Source organism: Danio aesculapii, chromosome 16 (assembly GCF_903798145.1).
Source record: "Danio aesculapii chromosome 16, fDanAes4.1, whole genome shotgun sequence".
NCBI lineage: Eukaryota > Metazoa > Chordata > Actinopteri > Cypriniformes > Danionidae > Danio > Danio aesculapii.
The window spans coordinates 4048220-4073359 of NC_079450.1; the positions used below are offsets into that span (position 1 = coordinate 4048220).

The following is a 25140-nucleotide window of genomic DNA, read 5'->3' on the forward strand; positions in this document are numbered from 1 at the left end:
ATTTATCTTTAATGTCTTAAATCCATGAGTGAATAAAATCAAACAAACTAAATTTACTTCGACTGCAAACATCAAACTGAACCTCAAACTTTTCAGGCATTTCTACATTAGTAGAATACAACACTTTTTCTGTGATTCCTTCATATTAAAATGTCTGTATCCATATGCATGGAAACTGATGCGTGTGAATTTGTCCTCCCCACCCAATACTACAGACTTTCCAAACACAGCCATGAGTTTTGCAAGCACATTCCTAACTCCAACTGAGAAAGAAATCAAACTCATAAAAAAATATTCATTGTTAAACCAGCATTTTAGTCCAGTGTCCAAAACTGAGCACAGTCAAAGTGACACAGTCCAAAATCTATCAGGGAACCACTGATCTACACATGTGATAGGAAAAGTATATGACTAAAGCTAAATGACATTTTAGATTAGACTTTTAAATTTATATATTTTTTATTTCAGATAATAAGGTTTTAGTTATGATACTCCCAAAATAATTTCACAGAAATCCGCAGATTTTTACGAAAATTCTTCGCAGAAATGGCAAAACAGAGTTTATTTGGAGTTATATCCAAACACACGACCTGTTCTTTTGCCCCATCTGGTCATGCAGATGTCTCCAAAACCCGACAGGTGGATAATGTAATGTATTTTTATTTATTGCCATGTCATAAACCAAGGCTATTTTCATGGCAAGAACATTTCAATATTAAATAAACAATTTAAGAACAACAAACTAATGAATACACAAGTTAAATAAGATGTTCAGTGTTAATATATGATAAGAATTCTAAAATCTTTTCTGGTGTCGCCCAACAGGTGGACAAATCTAAACTTGTCTTTAATAAACAAATATAAATATGCAGATAATAAATAATACTGATATTAAAAACATTATACAGATTATCATAAATGAGGCCTTGAAGGCATGGAGGCAGTAGAAAATAACACTCAAACTACTTGCTCCACAAGCAAGTGTGTTCATGACTATACACACTAATAATAATATAAGAAACTCAGTGTGCAACATCAATCAGCGTAACCAGCCGCTTTAAGCATCTTAAAAGCAATAGAAGTGAACAAAACTGGAAGTATTGAGCCAAAAAGATTTCAATGGCTGTGCCTGCTCATACGTCAGGAACGAGGTCAATAGGAAGAGTGTAGAATACATCTTACTTTCTTTAAATGGAAAGAACTTCACTTCACCCAGACACCGTGCGCCTGCATAGACGATGGCTTTATATGTGATGGTCACTTGAGTCATCACTTCGCTCATCACATCAGTCAGATCACACACTGGAGATGAGATGTTCTGGCACCATGGAACTAGCTGACGAGGACTGCCATACCTGAACAAACACACACAAAAACAGAAAACACTTCATTTCATGAAATCACAGCACAACATGAGCTGCGTTTCCAAAAACCATCAATAGAGAATTAATTGTGTGTGTGCTAACATATCTCAGCGATTAAGTGCTTCCTGATTCCTTAGTGACGATGAATATTCCCAATCAGTGTGGGTTTTTAATGACTGCAGAAAGCTTTATTATGAAATTAATTTGAGATATTAAGCATAAATCTTTTCATTTATCATGCAATGTTAAAAATCAGTTCTAATTTATGCTCTCTTTAGTTTGAGGATTTTAATTGTATGTTAATTATTGAAATGTTCTTGCCATGAAAAGAGCCTTTGTTGCTGACATGGCATTAAATAATTCATCATCATCATCATCATCATCATAATCGCAAACAGTGTGGTTAGAATGGAGTTTCCTCATTGTAAGACGACCTGATACTGTACAAAACGGTGTACAGCCTTTCAAAAACACAGCCATGAGCTGAAATAATGCATGCTCATTTGTAACGCCAATTGAGAAAGAGCTACCAAACTTGAAAAAGTAATTCATAGTTAAATCAGACCTAAAGCAGTTTTAAATCTCAAAACTGAAGCAGCCAAAATGACCCATACCTGACGTGATTTATTGCTTTGACCTTTCGATATAGGTTTTTGCAGATTTTATCTATTTCATAACAATAAACTGAGAGAATATACATACAAAAATATACGTGCACTTTGTTTATTAAAAATATTACAGAATTATTTTTGGGGTTTAGAGCTTCCCAAATGCTTAATAACAATGCATATTCAAAACAATGTGGTTGGAAGCAGAATTTCTTCGTTGTAAAACTACCTGATTGTGTAAGTTCACATTCAATTCAGCTCATGTTTATTTCTCTAGCACTTTTACAATGTGGATTGTGTCAAAGTAGCTTCACATAGAAGATTAGCCGACTAAAACTAAAATGATTCAGACGACTAAAACTAAAATGATTCAAACGACTAAAACTAGACTAAAATGATTCAGACGACTAAAACTAAAATGATTCAAACGACTAAAACTAGACTAAAATGATTCAGACGACTAAAACTAAAATGATTCAAACGACTAAAACTAGACTAAAATGATTCAGACGACTAAAACTAAAATGATTCAAACGACTAAAACTAGACTAAAACGATTCAGAAGGCTAAAACTAAAATGATTAAGAAGACTAAAACGATTCAGAAGACTAAAACGATTAAGACTAAAACTAGACTAAAACTAAAATGATTTAGAAGACTAAAATCTGACAAACTAAAATGGAATTTAGTCAAGACTAAAACTAAATCAAAATTTACTGTCAAAACTAACCCCGGTCTGGGAAAGCATAATGGGAACTATAAATCTACATTAAAGTAAATTTACGTTAAAAATGAATAAAATAATAAAACATTTAAATTAAATCAATGTTGTAATTTTGAATGTTTAAAATTTAAGTAACATTACAATAAATAGGAGTTTAATTCAACATTCAGTACCCTTAATTTTCTAATTGGGGCAAAATGAACTCCTTTAATTTAATTGTTCAGTAGTACAGATGACATACAGACTTATATAGATCATGACCTTACATGCTAAACTAAAGTAAACTGTGCTTTGTTAGGAGGCTTACATGTGAGGTGCTGTTATAAATGGCATGTAACAAAACATAAAAACCTAATAAACCCGTCCTTTGATGCCATGGTCACTTCTTACAGCCATGGTCTGACATTACTTTGACCTAAAATGTTGTAATTAGCAGATGTTTTCATGAAGTCTAATAACAGCTCTAAACAATGTGGATCAATTAATGTACCCGTGACAGTTCAGTCATGACTCCATAGCTAGTGTCTTCAACGATGCGTCATACTGATTATTCAGTAGCGTGTTATGGCATTGCTTTGAAAACACACCTGTCTAGTAAATGAATCAGAACTCAGTTAATCCAGATCTTACTTTAATTAGTCACGCTAGTGCGTGTATAGAGAAATCACTCCAATTTGAGCAGACCAGCCAGACTGTAACTATAGTAAACAACTGCGCTGGTAAAACATGAAGACACACCCTGTATACTGTGTGTCATATAATGTGTATCATTATATTACAGTTATATGATATTGCAGGTTTATTATCCTCTTTGGAGCAACCCTTAAAGTCATAACTTCAGCATTCCAGCACGCTATCTCAATTACCTTAACTGCACAACTGCTCTGCAAAATTCTCATTTCTCTGGATTTATATTTGTGTGTTTGGGGTAAAACTATTTTATATGATTCTGTAAACTACTGATGACAATACTTTACAAAAAAACTACATTTATTTTAGATTTGAATCACAAAACAGCTTCAACTTTGGTGAATAACCCTGGTTTGTCATCACAGCAGATGAAAACATTGTTACTTAAAAACGACAGAGTAAAACAAATAATCAATCATTCGTTCATTTTCCTTTGGCTTAGCCCCTTATTTATCAGAGGTTGAACCACAGCAGAATGAACTGCCAACTATTACAGCATGTTTTATGCAATGGCATTCGCAGCGGCCTTCCAGCTGCAACCCAGTACTAGGAAACACCCATACACACTCATTCACATGCACACAATCATACACTATAGACAATTTAGTTCTTCCATTAACCTATTGCTTAGGCATGTAGACATGATCATACCAAACTTAATCTACAATTCACACAGGCTCACCAAAACTGGACAATAGAAGATTGGAGAAACGTTGCCTGGTCTGATGAGTCTCCATTTCTGCTGCCACATTCAGATGGTGGGTCAGAAACAACATAAAAGAATGGATCCATCCTGCCTTGTATCAACCGTTCAGGCTAGTGGTGGTGGTGTAATGGTGTGGGGGATATTTTCTTGGCACACTTTGGGCCCATTGGTACCAATTGAGCATCGTGTCAACACCACAGCCTACCTGAGTATTGTTGCTGACCATGTCCATCCCTTTATGACCACAGTGTCTCCATCTTCTGATGGCTACTTCCAGCAGGATAACACACCATGTCAAAGCGTGAATCATCTCTGGTTTCTTGAACATGACAATGAGTTCACTGTACTCAAATGGCCTCCACAGTCCCCAGATCTCAATCCAATAGAGCACTTTTGGGATGTGGTGGAACGGGAGATTCACATCATGGATGTGCAGCCAAAAAATCTGCAGCAACTGTTTGATGCTATCATGTCAATATGGAGCAAAATCTCTGAGGAATATTTCCAGTAGCTTGTTTAATCTATGCCATGAAGGATTAAGGCAGATATGAAGGCAAAAGGGGTCCAACCTGGTATTAGTAAGGTGTACCTAATAAAGTGGCCGGTGAGCGTAATATAATATATCGGTTTAAAAAAAAAAAAAAACAGCATGTGAGGAAGTGTCTGCGGGCCTTGGTGCAGACGAAAAGTAAAAATAAAAAGTGTGTTTTTATTTTCAGCCAAAAATATTGTGTGCATCCCTTCCAAATCAGAAACAAAAGTCAGGAAAGAGCATGAAAAATACTGCAAGCTCAACAGGATAACAGAAAGAAAAGGAGGTGAAGAGTTTGCCCTGATTCGTGTTTTTTTCTCGACATTACAGTCGCAGGATTATCAGGAGCTTTTCTTTTCTCTTTCTCATCCCGTCATCCTGCTGTCGGCACCGCTGACCCTCCCAGCATGCACTGCTGCACCCTGCCTTCCCATCAGATTTACTTTTTCCCCATCAGTTTCTCAGCAAAGCGTAACTGTGACCGGTGCAAAACGTTCAGTGCAAGGCCAGACATATTTTGCAGACGCAGCTCCTTCCTGCGCCGTTTCTAATTGCAGTTCACAGACTGAAGAGCAGATTCACAGCCGGACGAGCAATACGTGTCCTTCAGCAAAGACACCAGTCACTGAGTTTAGCGTTAGAAGCAGAAAACTGAGATCTGTCTGTGCTTAATAGAACTAAAACAAAACGAATATAACTGTGTTTAATATAACTAACTTTGAATTTCTGATTATATGATTGTTCATAGTATTATTATTATGATTTTGACTGTAAATGGGGGAAGGGCAGATAAACAGGGACATGAATATGATATTAGCAGTGGTGTAAAGCAGTGGTTCTCAAACTTTTAAGCCAGCGACCCCCAATGTAAGATCGTCAAGAACTCGCGACCCCCCACTACCAAAACATATCCAAACAATAAAAATAACTTATTTTAAGTTTTATAAACAGATTTATTGAATTTGAAGTCAACAATAATCAAAACTAACGAGCAAAATAAATATATATGCATGCGTGAGGAAAATATGTCTCAATGAAATCCCGTTATCACAAAAAAACACATTTTTATAGCATAATTGAGTGACCAAAAGATACACGGAGCGCTCACCGGCCCTGCACGCACTGCTTGACATGAATTCATGAATGAATCTGTTACCAATACGTTAACTGTGCTGTGTTCTCACAGGTGGTGTCTGATATTGCACAGATGCTTTTGACATATACCTTATTATTTGTATATGTCATTTTAATAGCAATACCGCTCTTTTCATCAGCTGCAATATTAGTTTAATCTTGGTCAGTGAAAGCCCTTTTGCGATGGTGTACGTGGTGTTAAATTTTACATATAGCTGACAGCGTCTGGCCATTAAATAAAGGATTAAACAGAACCCATCGTGCTTAAAATGTGTAGATGTGGCAAACTGTTACCTGAAAGTTCCGTCTCACAGACTTTACAGTGAACGCTTTAGTTATTTTCATAGCGGACTTGAAGCCAATGGAAGTCTTTTATCCACTCTTGGAAAAGTGTAGATGGTGGATTAACATTCAGCACATGATCAGTAATCAGATGTGCCATTATTTGTAGCTTTCGGTGGTTTCTAAAACTAAATCTGTCAGTGTTGTTTTCATTCTCATCTTCAGCGCGTTACATTTTTGCGGTTGTAGCTCCTGTCATCTGAAGGCATAAGGCGTTGACTGAATGATTCAGTCTAGCGCAGTGGGCCAATAAGAAGAGCGCGAAGGCGGGACAAGCGTTGCCGGCTTTGTTTACTGCAGCAAGTTGACATGACAACAGTTTTAAACTGTTCCTGAGCGCTGCGCTTCAAGTGCAAAGATGCATTCTGCCTGAATGTGTCGTAAATACTAAATACTATAATACTTATACTACACTATAATAAATTAGCTTTCACTTACAATACTGCAAAATATATATTATAATCACTGAAAATTACAAAATTTTTAAATCACTCTCGCGACCCCTTGAAATTATTCTGCGACCCACAGTTTGAGAACCACTGGTGTAAAGTAACAAATTACAAATACTCAAACTACTGTGAGTAGTTGTACTCAGAAATTGCAAATTTACTAATATGCATGCTTTTACTTTCCCTTGAGTACATTTTTAGTGCTGTATCGGCACTTTTATTCCACTACTCTCCTTCAATCTGCAGTCACTACTTTATTTTATCTAGTCTATGGTTGTTAGAAAAATCAAACAATTTATGCAAAGGAACACATATTGATCAATACTTTTTTATTTGTAATAATGTATATTAACACGTGTTACTCTATTCTATAAGTATCGAAGTTTTGAATTACTATATTGTCGTTACAATATCATACATCTAAAATAGATTTGCATTGTATAACATCAGATGGTTTGTTAGAGTATTTTTTAACTGTATGATATCCTCTATACATGCACGAATGATCTGCAAGCAGTACTGTACATCAATACATCAACTATTACATATTAATGCCTGTGTATCAGGGCTCCGAACAGGTTCAAGGAACGCAAATGAAAAACGGAAACGAATGACATTCTGTAGGAACAGACACAAAAAAACAAAAAAAGATAAACTTTTATGATTCTGAACAGAAATATTTAATAACTATTACTATCATTCTGTTTATTATATGAATTTGGGAGACAACAGCATTCATTTAAATCATGCGTACAAATGAAACGCCCGCGAAGCAGACGTCATAAGCGACTGCTCGACCAAAAATAAGTGGCTCCCTAGCTGTCTACCTTTAATATTTTATGGTTTAAATAATTATAACCATCACTAGAAATCAGTTTCGTATTGAAAATACAACTTTACTTCCATTTGTATTGTAATTTCCTTTTACAGAAAAATAAATAAGAACTCAGTTAGCAATATAAGGACTTTCGACCAATGCATGTGTGCGTCACTATGGATAAACATGAAATCGCAACACCAATAAAGGGCAAATAACTTGCATTTCTATGGTAACCTTGTGCATGTAAATTCAAACAACATCCATGGGTCATAATGGCGAATAGAAAAAAATCTATAAATTGTCATTTCTTCTTTCATTCACTTTGCTCAAGATGTGATGCTTCATATTTGTTTATTTTTCAGTTATGCATAGATATAAATGGGTTTTGTTTAAGCCTGTATTGGCTGAAATGAGTTCGCTTCGCAGGATGGCAGGGCACACCCTTATAGACGGGGTGAAGAGCTCTGTCGTTTGGGAGGAGCACGGAGTAGAGCCGCTGAGAGAGAGAGAGAGAAAGACAGAGAGACTGTGCTCACCTATGATATAATGGCTTTAAAGGCCTGCCTGAAATAACACAGAACAGGAGGCATGAAATAGAAAGAAAGCGCTGAATTTAATGGTGAGGCAATGAGAACAAGAGGGCACTGACTTGCGCTGGATGATTCTACTTGAGGGTGTTTATTGATAATCTTGCTGTGTTACCACCACCATGATACTCATTCTGATAACAGTAGCATGTAGGAGCAAGGAGTTGGAGTCGATGCAACGACCTTGCCTTAAAGGTTACAGACAACCTTCTCTTTCATGTACAAAGGTAGGCTATGTTTCGGTTTAAGTTATTGCTATTTAAACTTGTATTTATACTAAATGAATTACTGATTGTCAATTGTTTTTAGATGGGTCTCCATAAAGAAAATCCTTCTGTTAATATTTATTTTATAACAAATCATCTGATAAATCTATCTGTAGACCTAATATTGAAGGATGAGGGGCAGATCATAAACATGATAGACAAAGTTTTGAATGATGATATATTATCAAACCACCCATGCATTTTCCATTCGGAGAATTACAGTATTTAATAGTTTAGTCCTTATAAACAATCCATTATTAAAATACATTATTTACAAGGCTACTAAAGAATTAACCCAATATGCATTATGATAGGCATAATGATCACAGTGAAATGAGGTAAGCGCTCGTTTTTATATAAACTATAAATGTCTGGCCGTGGTGCACATTTATGCCAGTCTATAAACGATAATATAACTTGAAACACTTTGATATTTTAGAGGAAGTATGTAAAGTTTGCACAACTAATGTTTGGTCTTATTAACCTGCTACCCATAATTAAACGTCATGTAGCCTACTTGATCCGTGGATTAACGGCAGCACTAGCGGACATAAACGAGATCTGTGCATAACAGTGTTTTATGTGTCCCCAATCTGCAAAGTCAAGAGAGTGCACGACTCCATAAGGTAACGTAAACTGCACACACTTGATTATGTAATGTGTGAAATCAGGGACGCGTCTCACAGCGCAAAGCATAACCTACATCCTTGCTTAATCGGTTATTGATAGAGTCTATCGGTTTTAAAGGGTTACCGACAATAAGATCATTGAGTAATCTTTAGCATCCCTAGTTTAACCAATTGTTGAAGTAATTGCAATGTTATTAAAAGGCACAGACAATCTATCAATTAATCTATTCAATACAGACTATTTGCCTTGGTGCGCCTTGTTTCTTAGGTGCACAACACATTGCAATGAATGTATGCAATTTTATATTTATAATCAGAATCAGAAAGAGCTTTATTGCCAGGTATGTTCACACATACGAGGAATTTGTTTTGGTGACAGAGCTTCTACAGTGCAACAGGATTACAGAGACAGGACAAAAAACAGATAATAAATATATTTAAAAAAAAATCGAAGTAAGTAGTGAGTGCAAATATACAATTGACAAGTGTATGTACATGTTTATTACTATATACAACATTGTATGTGCAGCTGTTATGTGCAAATTGGCATGTAAAGTGTGTTGTTAAATAAGTGTATATGTGTATGAAAGTGTATAGCAAGTAGTGATGTTGGTTCCACAATTATTATCATCAATACTAAAGATAAATATAGCAAGAATATGAGAATGATCCCTTTTATATTTTTACACCAACAAAAACATCTTGTTTAGTGCACTTGTTTGATGAAAATCTTTGTAATTGTAACATTCAACCTGCAATAATGTGCCATCAAAAAACCTAAACCGCATAATCTTTTGTATTTGCAAGTAAAATTCAGTTTTATACTCGGCCTATGACTAAATCCAAAAAGCACTGAATAGTTTATATATTTATAAATAACACTAATTAAACTAAATAATTGTAAATTACGCTAAATAACTAAAATAGGCTATAAAATCTTATTCTCTGATTAAAACAAAAGTGATTTGGCAACCACAGAAATCGCGGACATCGCAGTAAGCACTTTTTCCGAAGTTATACCTTTATTTTTTACACTTAATTACTGTGCGTTTAATGTTAAATAAATTAATAATGAATAGACATATAAGTGTATCCTGAGTGTGTGTGTCCACCAACTGTGTCTTTCATTCCTGAAGCAGCTCTTCCAAAACCGAAAGTTGCTTCGTCTGCTTGTCAATATTTCGGCTTTCAATCGAATGGAAAAACAATTTAGATAAGCCTATAGTCAAAATTTGCAGAAACTGTGAAGTGCAGCCACACATTGAATCTGAGGTCTCATCTCGCTGTTATCCAGATATCGAGAAGTAGACGCCACATAAACATCAAGTCACAAAAAAGAAGCAGGTACAGCACTGAAATGAACAGGTAATGTCTTTCAGCCAAAAAGTCTATCAGTAGGATATCTGTAAAAGCGCAATCAGAGCTAATGTTATAGAAGTAGTGTTGCCTAAACGGCTATTAAATCTCTAATAAAATTAAAACCAAAATAAAATTAATTGAATTTTTTGTTTGATTAAAATATACGAAAACGAAATAAAATCAAAAGGTGTATAGTTTATAATTTGTTTTAATATTATTAAAAACATGCTTCGCCTATTTAAGCTTTACGGCTATACGCTGCCAATAGGCCATTAATAAATTTTATTTTACGCTGTACTGGCTTATAATGTATATTTTACAATAAAAACTAATTATAGCACGTCTCACTGTCATTTAAAACATGTAATTCATAACACATCAGAACTGGAGACCTGCAGTGTGTGTAAACTGTATACAGGGGGTGTTGGTCAATAGCCAGCACATAACGCTATTGAACTAGCCTAACATCTCAGAGGGAGACTATGTTAGCCTAATTTTGAGAGATTTAAAAAAATAAAAGACCAACATGCAACATAAAAAAAGGAACAACATGCAAATCGCCAACAAATAAAACTTGTTGCATGTTTCAGCACTCGCCGCTGGATTAAGTAGATGGGGCTGTGTGTGTAGGCCCTTAAGCTGCATGTGACAATCAACTGCTGCTGGTGAGAGAGAGAGCGCGCGTAAGAGTGCAAAGCCGGTATAGATATAACTAGGCATGTGCCGGTATCACATTTTCATGCTGCGATTAATTGATTGAGCTTTTATCACGGTATACGGTATTATCACGATATTTTACTAGAGAAACAGGTAAAAAAACACAAAAAACTTCAGTTTCGTCAACTTAGTAACTTTAATAACTTTTTAATGAACTAAAAGTACTTCAAACATTTAAATACAAATAAATATAAATAAAACAATACACAATATAAAAGTAAACTTGAGCAATTATATCAAAGTGAATGTGCAAAGGGAAACCATCTTCGATCAGCAATCCCTCTGCATTTTTTTGGAACCCAAAATATTTCCAAACCTCTGACTTTACCCTTTTTGAAGGGGGATAAATTGTCGGCAGCGTTCCTCCTTCCGCCATGCTTCTTCTTCGTGAGGATTATAGTGCAGTGGCAGCAGCGGCGCGCACACAGTGCTTCTACATGTGGGGATTGTTTACATCAGAGTGCGCATCAGTTCTGCGCAGCATATACGCAGTGTTTCTTCAAGCGGTTGATGGAAAATAAGCTAAGGCGCGTTCTAAGAATATAAATTCGGTTCTATTATTTTTCACGGTATTTTGAAGTGCCCGCGATAACAATATCGTGCATATTCATTACCGTGATTTATCGCATTACCGAATACCGGCACAAGCCTAGATATAACCAAAAGTAAGTTCATATAATATAATTATTTCATTAACAATACTTATTGAAAATTCATTTAATTCTACCCCTTGAATGGATTGTTTTTAGTTGCACCATTAAGAAATCATGGCACTCTAGAGTCCTGCAATACTTTTTTTCTAGAAAACCGTTTTCGGACTGTTTTGTTTAATGAGGAACGCAAGAACAGAAACAAAAAAATATATCAATTCTGCTCGGAGTGAACTGAATAGATTTTTTTTTCTTTGTTTGTTTAAGCCCTGCTGTGTATTGAGATATTTACATACTATAATGCATGACAGTAATAATTCCTCTCTGCAGAATTTTATCTGGTCAGACTATTGCTGCCTGATATAGTTATTGATATTGATATTTGGCCAGCGGAGAAATTAAAATGGTCGTGCCCAACTGAGTCCGGTTTCTCTCAAGGTTTTTTTCTTCACTTCCGCCATTTAGTGAAGTTTTTCCCTCTCCGCTGTCGCCACTGGCTTGCATGGTTTGGGATCTGTTAAGCTGCGCATTATTGGATTGCTCATCAGTGTTTGGACTCTCAGTAGTGATTATTAATCCACACTGAACTGAGCTAAACTGAACTTAAACACTACAAAACTGAACTACACTGTTCCTATTTACTCTGACCTATTATGTGAAGCTGCTTTGACACAATCTACATTGTAAAAGCGCTATACAAATAAAGCTGAATTGAATTGAATAGTTAAATCTCAATCAAACTGACTTAAAATAGTTCATTAAACTTTATATAAGCAAAATATATTCAGTTGAAAGCTGATTACAGTGATTAATTTAATGACATTTATGACGGTCATATTATAACAGTGTGCTGCTGCTAGAGCAAAGTCTGTGCAGTAAATGAATGTTTGAACTGATAAAGTAAAGTGAAAGTGAAAAGTAAAGCTTTTTCTCTTGGCTGGGTCACTCACGGGCTGTACTGGACACTGTAAAGAGCCGTTTGACCTGGAAGGTCAACAGGATCCCAATGGAGAACGCTGAAGAAATTCTGGGACTTGAAATAAGGCTTCGTCAGGTTACAGTTTTGGCACCAACAACCTGCAAACAACAGGAGACAAAAAAGGAGACTGTTTTAGAGGTCTAGACTCCAAGAGGGATGTAGATACATGAATGTGTATTACTGCTGTTCTAACTGCAGCATCTGATTCATCAAACACACATAACAGCAGTAATACACAAACATTGGCATCCACAAACACACACACACACATAATACAAACACACACCAGCGTCCACAAACACACATAACAGCACTAATACACAAACATCAGCATCCACAAACACACTAATACACAAATAAACACCAGTGTCCACAAACACACACACACACTAGCATCCACAAACACTCATAACAGCACTAATACACATAATAAACACCAGTGTCCACAAACACGCACTAATACACACTAGCATCCACAAACACTCATAACAGCACTAATACACATAATAAACACCAGTGTTCAAACACAAACAAACACAAATAACAGCACTTACACACATAATAAACACCAGTGTCCACAAACACGCACTAATACACACTAGCATCCACAAACACTCATAACAGCACTAATACACATAATAAACACCAGTGTCCACAAACACGCACTAATACACACTAGCATCCACAAACACTCATAACAGCACTAATACACATAATAAACACCAGTGTTCAAACACAAACACACACAAATAACAGCACTTACACACATAATAAACACCAGTGTCCACAAACACGCACTAATACACACTAGCATCCACAAACACTCATAACAGCACTAATACACATAATAAACACCAGCATTCAAACACAAACAAACACACATAACAGCACTTACACACATAATAAACACCAGTGTCCACAAATACACACAAAAAAACTGCATAAACAAACACTGGCATCCACAAACACACATAACAGCACTAATACACATAATAAACACCAGTGTTCAAACACAAACACACACAAATAACAGCACTTACACACATAATAAACACCAGTGTCCACAAACACGCACTAATACACACTAGCATCCACAACACTCATAACAGCACTAATACACATAATAAACACCAGTGTTCAAACACAAACACACACAAATAACAGCACTTACACACATAATAAACACCAGTGTCCACAAACACGCACTAATACACACTAGCATCCACAAACACTCATAACAGCACTAATACACATAATAAACACCAGTGTTCAAACACAAACACACACAAATAACAGCACTTACACACATAATAAACACCAGTGTCCACAAACACGCACTAATACACACTAGCATCCACAAACACTCATAACAGCACTAATACACATAATAAACACCAGTGTTCAAACACAAACAAACACAAATAACAGCACTTACACACATAATAAACACCAGTGTCCACAAACACGCACTAATACACACTAGCATCCACAAACACTCATAACAGCACTAATACACATAATAAACACCAGTGTCCACAAACACGCACTAATACACACTAGCATCCACAAACACTCATAACAGCACTAATACACATAATAAACACCAGTGTTCAAACACAAACACACACAAATAACAGCACTTACACACATAATAAACACCAGTGTCCACAAACACGCACTAATACACACTAGCATCCACAAACACTCATAACAGCACTAATACACATAATAAACACCAGTGTTCAAACACAAACACACACAAATAACAGCACTTACACACATAATAAACACCAGTGTCCACAAACACGCACTAATACACACTAGCATCCACAAACACTCATAACAGCACTAATACACATAATAAACACCAGTGTTCAAACACAAACAAACACAAATAACAGCACTTACACACATAATAAACACCAGTGTCCACAAACACGCACTAATACACACTAGCATCCACAAACACTCATAACAGCACTAATACACATAATAAACACCAGTGTCCACAAACACGCACTAATACACACTAGCATCCACAAACACTCATAACAGCACTAATACACATAATAAACACCAGTGTTCAAACACAAACAAACACAAATAACAGCACTTACACACATAATAAACACCAGTGTCCACAAACACGCACTAATACACACTAGCATCCACAAACACTCATAACAGCACTAATACACATAATAAACACCAGTGTCCACAAACACGCACTAATACACACTAGCATCCACAAACACTCATAACAGCACTAATACACATAATAAACACCAGTGTTCAAACACAAACACACACAAATAACAGCACTTACACACATAATAAACACCAGTGTCCACAAACACGCACTAATACACACTAGCATCCACAAACACTCATAACAGCACTAATACACATAATAAACACCAGCATTCAAACACAAACAAACACACATAACAGCACTTACACACATAATAAACACCAGTGTCCACAAATACACACAAAAAAACTGCATAAACAAACACTGGCATCCACAAACACACATAACAGCACTAATACACATAATAAACACCAGTGTTCAAACACAAACACACACAAATAACAGCACTTACACACATAATAAACACCAGTGTCCACAAACACGCACTAATACACACTAGCATCCACAAACACTCATAACAGCACTAATACACATAATAAACACCAGTGTTCAAACACAAACACACACAAATAACAGCACTTACACACATAATAAACACCAGTGTCCACAAACACGCACTAATACACACTAGCATCCACAAACACTCATAACAGCACTAATACACATAATAAACACCAGTGTTCAAACACAAACAAACACAAATAACAGCACTTACACACATAATAAACACCAGTGTCCACAAACACGCACTAATACACACTAGCATCCACAAACACTCATAACAGCACTAATACACATAATAAACACCAGTGTCCACAAACACGCACTAATACACACTAGCATCCACAAACACTCATAACAGCACTAATACACATAATAAACACCAGTGTTCAAACACAAACACACACAAATAACAGCACTTACACACATAATAAACACCAGTGTCCACAAACACGCACTAATACACACTAGCATCCACAAACACTCATAACAGCACTAATACACATAATAAACACCAGTGTTCAAACACAAACACACACAAATAACAGCACTTACACACATAATAAACACCAGTGTCCACAAACACGCACTAATACACACTAGCATCCACAAACACTCATAACAGCACTAATACACATAATAAACACCAGTGTTCAAACACAAACAAACACAAATAACAGCACTTACACACATAATAAACACCAGTGTCCACAAACACGCACTAATACACACTAGCATCCACAAACACTCATAACAGCACTAATACACATAATAAACACCAGTGTCCACAAACACGCACTAATACACACTAGCATCCACAAACACTCATAACAGCACTAATACACATAATAAACACCAGTGTTCAAACACAAACACACACAAATAACAGCACTTACACACATAATAAACACCAGTGTCCACAAACACGCACTAATACACACTAGCATCCACAAACACTCATAACAGCACTAATACACATAATAAACACCAGTGTTCAAACACAAACAAACACAAATAACAGCACTTACACACATAATAAACACCAGTGTTCAAACACAAACACATAACAGCACTTACACACATAATAAACACCAGTGTCCACAAATACACACAAAAAACAGCAAACAAACACCAGCATCCACAAACACACAAAACAGGACTAACACAAACACCAGCATCCATCCACACACACCAGCACAAATACACATAATAAACACAAGTGTTCACAAACACACACACTCATAACAGCCCTAATACACATAATGAAAATGTGACAAACACACACACACACACACACACACACACACACACACACACACACACACACACACACACACACACACACACACACACACACACACACACACACACACAAATACATTTAAGTGTTCACAATCACACAACAGCATTAAAACAAACACCAGTCAACCATGAGCATCCAAACAAACATACACACAATAGCACTAATACACAACATAAACACCAGCATACAACACTGATACACAAACACAAGCGCACAAACACACAAACACACACACACAACAGCAGTAATACACATAATAGTGTTTACAAACACACACACACACACGCACACACACACAACAGCACTAATACACATAATAGTGTTCACAAACACACACAACAGCATTAACACAAACACCAGTGTCCACAAACACATACAACAGCACTAATACACAAACACCAATCATAAGCATCCAAACAAAAATACACACAATAGCACTAATACACAACATAAACACCAGCATACAACACTGATACACAAACACAAGTGCACAAACACACACACACAACAGCACTAATACACAAACACCAATCATGAGCATCTAAACAAACATACACAATAGCACTAATACACAACATAAACACCAGCATACAACACTGATACACAAACACAAGCGCACAAACACACACACACAACAGCACTAATACACATAATAGTGTTCACAAACACACAACAGCATTAACACAAACACCAGTGTCCATAAACACATACAACAGCACTAATACACAAACACCAATCATGAGCATCTAAACAAACATACACACAATAGCACTAATACACAACATTAAAAACCAGTATACAACACTGGTACACAAACACAAGCGCACAAACACACATACAACAGCACTAATACACATAATAGTGTTCACAAACACACAACAGCATTAACACAAACACCAGTGTCCATAAACACATACAACAGCACTAATACACAAACACCAATCATGAGCATCTAAACAAACATACACACAATAGCACTAATACACAACATTAAAAACCAGTATACAACACTGGTACACAAACACAAGCGCACACAAATACGTACACGCATAACAGCCCTAATACCCATAAACACAAAAATAACAGCACTAATACACAAACAGCCACAAACACACACAAAAACACACCAGCACGAATTCACAAACAGCCACGAACACACTAGCACTAATAAACAAACACACACACACACACAATAAACATCAGCGTCCACAAACACAGTCTGAGCTGGTCTGTTCATTCACCTTCTAGTCTTTGTGCTAATGTGTGTTCAACTCTACACACAATGAATATGACACAGCACAACAAACACAGCACAATCTGCAGAGCTTCATCCACCAAACCTGCTCGAGTTCTTCAGGCTGTTTGGACATGAATCAATAGAATCACAGCATAATGCCTCAGCGTAACCTTTAAAACCGCAGGCCTCTCATGAAACTCTCCTCAACAAACTTTTCTTTTCTGCTCCGAGTAATCGATGGAGAGTTTGATGAGCATCTGAGAGCAGAACGATGATGATGACGGAGAGAGTTTTGCTCAGATCTCCATTGATTATAAGCCTGGAGGAATAATAATCTCCTCACGTTTTGAGAGGAAAACTGAACCGATACACCAGCACGACTTATTACTTCTGCTGAAAGTGTGGCCCATGTAAAAAAGATGAAAGTGTGTAAAACTGACAGCAATAAAAAAGCAAAGCACTAGGGGTGGGCGGTTCACCGGTGTCATAGTCATCACCGGTGTGACATTGCGCCACGACATGGATTTTCTAATACCGTCAATACCGTAATAAATCAATTATGCGCCTTGAACGGCTGCATTTACATCAATAATAGCTAATTCTAAATAATAAGGCATTCAATTTTCTTCAAACGTTCAGTTGTGGTCTGAATACATGTCCTTATACTACAGGGCTCGAAATTGCAACCATTTTGGTCGCATGACGCCCGAAATTTAATCCATGCGCCCTCATAATATATTTGGGAGCATTTGTGTGTCTGAATATAATGGTCGTAGTGCAATCTGATTTGATTTTCTCTAAAAACTTGCTGAATCGCTCTACCCTGCTGCTGTATTGGTTCATATTAGCTGTCAGTCACTCAACGCTTCCCGCTGTCAAATGACAGGGAGCTTTTGTTACCGCAGGAAATGCAAACGGCTGAAGAGTGAAAAGTGCACAGGTTTGCAAACCTCACCTAAAGTTATAATAATAATAATGGCGCAGATGACAGCGATCATGACATGAGGTAAATGTTGATCCGCACGCTGAGATCAATCGAGGGTTTTCGGAGAAGGTACCCGAATCTTGTTGCGTTGCTTTCACTGCGTGTTCAGCGCAAATGTCTGCTAAATATAAAATCTAACACTGTACACATCATCGCCAAAGAAACTCACCTTTACTAAGTTTACACTGAAACTACGGCTCATAACAAAGAGCAGTATCGCGCTGGTGGTCATCATGAGAATCCTGCTCTGTCTGCTCATAAATTGGTGCGGCTGACTCGCCTGCTTTATTCCACCAACACAGAGAAATGAAGATCAGCTCATAACGAGACTGAGCATTTACAATGACCCAAACCAAAACTTTTAAAGAGTGATAGAAGTGAGACTTTCTTTTGTCCGTTCTTCCTTGAGATGTATATTATTTTGCTATTGAAAGTAATACCATGATATTATATCGTCACCGTTCAAAAGATGAAAAATACCGTGATATTAATTTTAGGTCATACCGCCCACCCCTACAAAGCACATTTGCACAGAGTTTTTTCAAAGACACTAGAATACACAAGACGTGTCACTCGTATGGTTTTGAATGAGAGAAAGTGTAACGGTCATTATGGCGAATTAAGCCCCGCCTACTAGTACAGGAGCCAATCATCGATCGCTATGGACTGATGTTTCTCCAGGGGAGAAGCTCGGATCAGACGTGTGCTTTTATGACAGTTTTTGTGGTCAACAAACACACTGGAAACTCAGCGAACACTTGCTTCACATAAGAAACAGATCCACAAAGCTTGAAATCTGTACTTTTAAATAAACCAACTACACTTAAACGTTTTTTGGTCTGCGTAATAGCCTAGTGGTTAGCGCGCTGACATATGGTGCAGTAGCACTTCAGGGCGTCTCGAGTTAGAATCCCGGCTTGAGGACATTTCCCGTCCCTATCCCCTCGCTCTCTCCTTCAGTTCTCTACCTGTCTAAAATACTGTCCTATCAACTTAATAAAAAAGGCAAAAATAAATCTTAAAGGGCCCATAGTTTACCTCTTTTTTATGATTTAATATTAATATTATGGTTCTTCTGAGTGTGCCAGTTTAGGTTCAGTTTAAAACACAATTCAGATTTTTTTATTATAATGTGTTAAAAAGTGTCATGTTGGGGGCGTGTCCACAGCTCGCTGATTTAGGGGTGTGTTGCTTCACATGTAGATTAGTTTCGGCTTCCCGTCAACGTAACAAGGGAGCGGAGCCAAGAGCTCACCCGCTCTGTGTTTGCAACAGAGTCAGACAGGAAGACTGAGAGGAGGAGCAGGAGTGAGAGGATCCGCATTCAGTCGTACATGTACGACTCTGACACAGACCAAGCAGAGAGTACAAAATCATTTGTGTCTTTGTACAGTTTTACAGCCAACTGTGTGCTAGTTTCAAGTACCGAGCTTGTACACAGAAACTAATAACCACACACACTGAATTAACTTTGACTGAGGCACCGGATGCGCCGCTTGAAGCCGCAACACGGCACACCAGACACTCTCTGTAGCGCGGCAGAAACATGAAGTGTCCCGAATCGTCACGCTGTTGTGTGTACCCTGATAGAAACCTATGTTTAGAATTCTAAAACGCATGGCGCTGCGTCAAGTACAGCAGCACCTAGTTAAGATCACAGGGAGCTTCTGGGATCGCGAGAAATGCAAACGGCTGAAGTATAAGGTAGACTCAATGAGAAGTACACATGTTTGCAAACCTACCTAAAGATACAACCAATAATTCTGATTAGAGCGATAATGTGGAGAATATTGATCTTGTGTTGAGCCCAATGAGCCTTAATCTAAAAATAGAGCTAGCGTGTTCCTTTAGTGATATCGCTTCGACTCACGCTGAAAATGGCGGACGTGAATCAACAAACTGAGGATATGATGACGCGCCTGTCAATCAATATAGGTGGGCGGGGGGACCGCTCTCCTACGTAAAGTTGCGGTCGGTTTGAAAACCGCTTCAATTGGTCCACCGTTTTTATGTTGTTAAATTGAAAAAAAAGCACTGGGTGTGTTTATATCACCCCAATATGACGGTCTATACACCATACATGCACATATGTCTGTCCAAACAGCTTGAAAAGTAGATTTTTTACCATAGGTGCCCTTTAAAAAACAAACAAACAAAAAAGTTTTTTTGCTTTTGTAATCGGCATTAAATAAGTGCAAGGTGCAGTCCATCCTGTCAAACGCACATCACATGGCAGCAACTACTCAAACGCCCGCAAGCTTGTAAACAGAGTCTCGGTCTTGATGGTGAATCTCCTCCAGAAATGACGAAGTTGTGAATTACTTCAGAAGAGCAGCGCGATCAGACGATCATTATCCAGAGGATGATCATGTGTAACACAGCCATAAATGAGGTTGGTGTTGTGATCTGGTTTCTTTTGAATGCACATTCGGGCAAATATGACAATTGTTTTTTTTATTTGGACATTTAGAAAAAACTTGAGACAGATGTTGTTTAACTTTACTGGTGTTTCCAAATATGTAATGTAATCGCGAGCTTCTCAAACAGTTCTGGAGAATTTGATGTTTCCCCTTTTAGACAGAATGCCCAAGCACACTGCCAGAGGGTGTTTCAAAGATGGCCACCGAGTGAAATGACTTGCCTTAAAGGGACTTTTTTTTTTTTTGGCGTTTTTTAAAGATTTAGGCATGCTGACTGTAAATAAAAGTTGGAACGATACATAAAATGTTTATTAATGTGGTTCCTAGTTATTGGGAGAACTATTTTCAAATAGTGAGGCAACAGTATTCATATATTACTAGTTGTTAAATTTAGAAGTGCAGTGGGGGAAAATATGTTTATGTACACCGGTGCAATCATGTGGAACTAATGATCAAAACCGATCAAGGAAATAAAAGACATGAGGAGGTTCAAAAAGTGATCAAAAGATGGTGGTTTAAATCCACAAGAAATAGTTCAATTGAAGAGGATAAGACTGATTTAGATAAAAACAGAAGATCAGTCTTGTGTACTTTTGTTTTTATTTATTTTGTTTTCTTTGTAAATGTTTTTTTTTTATTTGCATTTTTTTTATTGTATTAATCTATCACTATACTGCCAATTGTGCTGTGAATGTTTGTTGGACCAAGGTTGTAAGACGTTGTGTTTGAATGTCTAAAAACCATAAAGAAAGTAAAAAATAAATCGATGAATAAAGATGGTTGTTTGATGACGGTTAGTTTGCATGGTGGATGATGAGGATGTTTTGATATGTTCTTGTTTTGTGAATAATTTTGTTCCTGCTTTAACATGTGGAGGTAACAGTACTGTTTGTTTTATGCATTAACTGTACTTTGCAGCCATACTTGACCACAATGGAAACAAGCCAAGGGCTTTACTGTGTGTTCATCCTCCACAGTTTTATTTCAAAATGGATGGATAAAAAACAAAGTGCACAACATAAGATATATTGAGTTTCTTAAACAAATACACAAAAAATAAAATTAATAATAATCTCTTTATCTACTGAATATCTAAATCCATCTCTACATCTGTCTGTCTATCTATCTACACACTTACTGAATATCTATATCTATATCTGTCTGTCTGTCTGTCTATATCTATCCATCTACTGATTATTTATATCTACATCTTTATCTTTCTACATCTGTCTGTCTGTCTGTCTGTCTATCTACTGAATATCTATATCTACATATAAATCTGTCTGTCTGTCTGTCTATCTATACATCTACTGATTATTTATATCTACATCTTTATCTCTCTACATCTGTCTGTCTGTCTATCTACTGAATATCTACATCTACATATAAATCTATATCTGTCTGTCTATCTATACATCTACTGATTATCTATATCTACATCTTTATCTCTCTACATCTGTCTGTTTGTCTGTCTGTCTACACATCTACTGAATATCTATATCTACATATAAATCTATATCTATCTGTCTGTCTGTCTATTTATATTTATCCATCTACTGATTATCTATATCTACATCTTTCTCTCTCTACATCCGTCTATCTACAGAATATCTAAATCCATCTCTACATCTGTCTGTCTATCTATCTACACATCTACTGAATAACTATAACTATATCTAAATCTATATCTGTCTGTCTGTCTGTCTATCCATCCATCCATCCATCGATTATCTATATCTACATCTTTATGTCTATACTGAATATCTATATTCATCTTTACATCTGTCTGTCTATCTATCTACACATCTACTGAATATCTATATCTATATCGGTCCATTCATCCATCCACTGTTTTCTAATGCATTTAGGGTTTTTTTTTTATTAAAAATGTTGCCTTGCCAACACAATTGATATGTTTAGCTATTTTTGTTTTGTTTTTATTTCAAGTTACCACTGAATTTAAGAAGTAGTTTAATACACCTTGCATGGTTACAAATACACAGGGAAAAAAAGATCAATGACACAGAAAAGGGACTAAAACAATAAAAAAATAAGCGTATGGTTCATACATTGTCATTTAAAAAAAAAAAAGGAAAAATAAATAAAACAGTTTCACTCACCAGCACAACAGAGCAAAAACATGGCAGTTCCCAGCGGCCACATTTCCAGACGGGTGAGAATATCTCAGATCCAGAAACTTCAAATTAACATCACAGTCCTCTCATAATTTCCTCAAGATGCTTGACTTCCAGAAAAAAGAGAAAAATCCCATTAGGCTGAACAGGACATTATTCATTCACTGTGATTAGAGTCTCCGCTGTCTTCCACATGACCTGCTGAGTGAAATCTGCCCATCCTCAGGTGTGTGTGTGTGAACTTTGGATCCACGTCTTATCAGCAGCACGTTCCTGTTTTCTGCCTCCGCCCATTCAGATGTATATAAAGAGCTTTCAACTCGAAATTCAGGTTTCATCGGCTGAAAAACTGAAACTGGAAATGAAGCGCTTCTCAGAAAGGCGGAGGAGAAAAGAAACACACCTTCAGGTTGAGGTGTGGGCGGTTACCTGCTCAATGTTACCTGTAATGACACAAAACACAGTAATGTTCCAGCATGACATCATGTGAAACAATCTGTGAGTGACAAACCATAGCTATTTATAAACACACAGGAACTTTAAATAAGGACAGCACTACATTTGTTTTACCCTAATTCCACAAGGCCATTAGTCTATTTATTATCCATATATTTTGTTTTTATTTACTTTCTGCACACCCCTGGCCAGTTTTTGTACTTATCTTGCTCTGTCTTCTGTTCTTTGAGCACTGAGAATGTACTAGGGGTGCAATGATTCAATCTACTCACGGTTCGGTATGTATCACTATTTTAGGGTCATGGTTTCAGTATGGTTTGTGCTATGCTAAGAAACAAAATGCCTACAGAGTTCAAAGAACAATAAACATATTTATTAGGTAACAAACACCTGATAATGCCACAGCTTCACACATATAACTGTAGATTTGCATGTTCTCGCATTAATTAAATAAAAGTAGGGCATTTTGAAAATCAGGGCATTTTGAAAATCAAATAAAATGCTGAAGAAAATAAAGAGACAAAGCTTAAATTTCCCCTTTTTCTATTTTACATTTCGACTTAACAGTTTCAACCAATTATGCAGATAATAATTATGCCGACATCTCTTAATAATTCAGCACTTTTAAAGTATTGATTACTTCTGTTTACATTTTGCTCTATTAGGGCTGTGCATTTAATCGAAAATTCAGTTTTGATTTCAGCTTCAAACGATTATGAAAACACATTAATCGAGATAAACAATAATCGTGTCATATACCGCCTCCTTTCCAGTTGTACACATTTCTTGCTGTGCAAAGCTCAGTTCCACATGAACATGACTAAAAGCATGTACTGTAATGTAACGTTTGCAGCACGGGATGCGCATCATTCACTGATGTCCATTCGAATCATTCATGTTTTTAAAAGCGCGAAAGAGCACATGCTGTTGTGTGTGCGCGCTCAGCCTCAGAGACGAGCAGAGCACACACATCTAAAGTCATCATAATGAGAGTGCTTAAATGGTCAAATATATGCACATTTGTGTCAGAGCGCAGTGTTTAGTGATTATTCATATTAACCCTCATTTGTGTAATAAACAAACAAGTAAAACCATATCAGAGTCGCACTATTCTTAAAGTGACAGCGCACAATATTCCTGCTGCCGCCTGTTTTTATTATGAATCAAACAACAAAAGGAGAAAATCCCTCACTGCTCTTAACTGAAGGACTTTTGTAGCTATAATTAAAGTTTTTTTTCTTACAATGTAGATGCTTTAAGCACAGTTTGTTTTATATTTTTATTCTATTGTATTTATTTCCCTTTCCTTATTTACAGGGAGGAAAATAACTGTATATATACAGCTGAAGTGAGAATTATTAGCCCTTCTGAATTATTAGCGACCGTTTTCCCCTA

The 25140-nt window shown here is 36.7% G+C and overlaps 1 protein-coding gene across 1 annotated transcript in view; it reads right to left on the minus strand.

Moving 5' to 3' along the window:
• The window catches only part of ifnlr1 (interferon lambda receptor 1), a 36634-nt gene extending 13020 nt beyond the window's left edge, over window positions 1-23614 (minus strand). The window contains exons 1-3 of the mRNA XM_056476204.1: window positions 23275-23614; window positions 12528-12654; window positions 1183-1355 (exon numbers count right to left, since the gene is read on the minus strand). Of these exons, the coding sequence (XP_056332179.1) occupies window positions 1183-1355; window positions 12528-12654; window positions 23275-23317 (343 nt within the window). The 5' untranslated portion in view covers window positions 23318-23614. The remainder of the gene's footprint in view (window positions 1-1182; window positions 1356-12527; window positions 12655-23274) is intronic.
• Between the last annotated feature and the right edge of the window lie 1526 nt (window positions 23615-25140).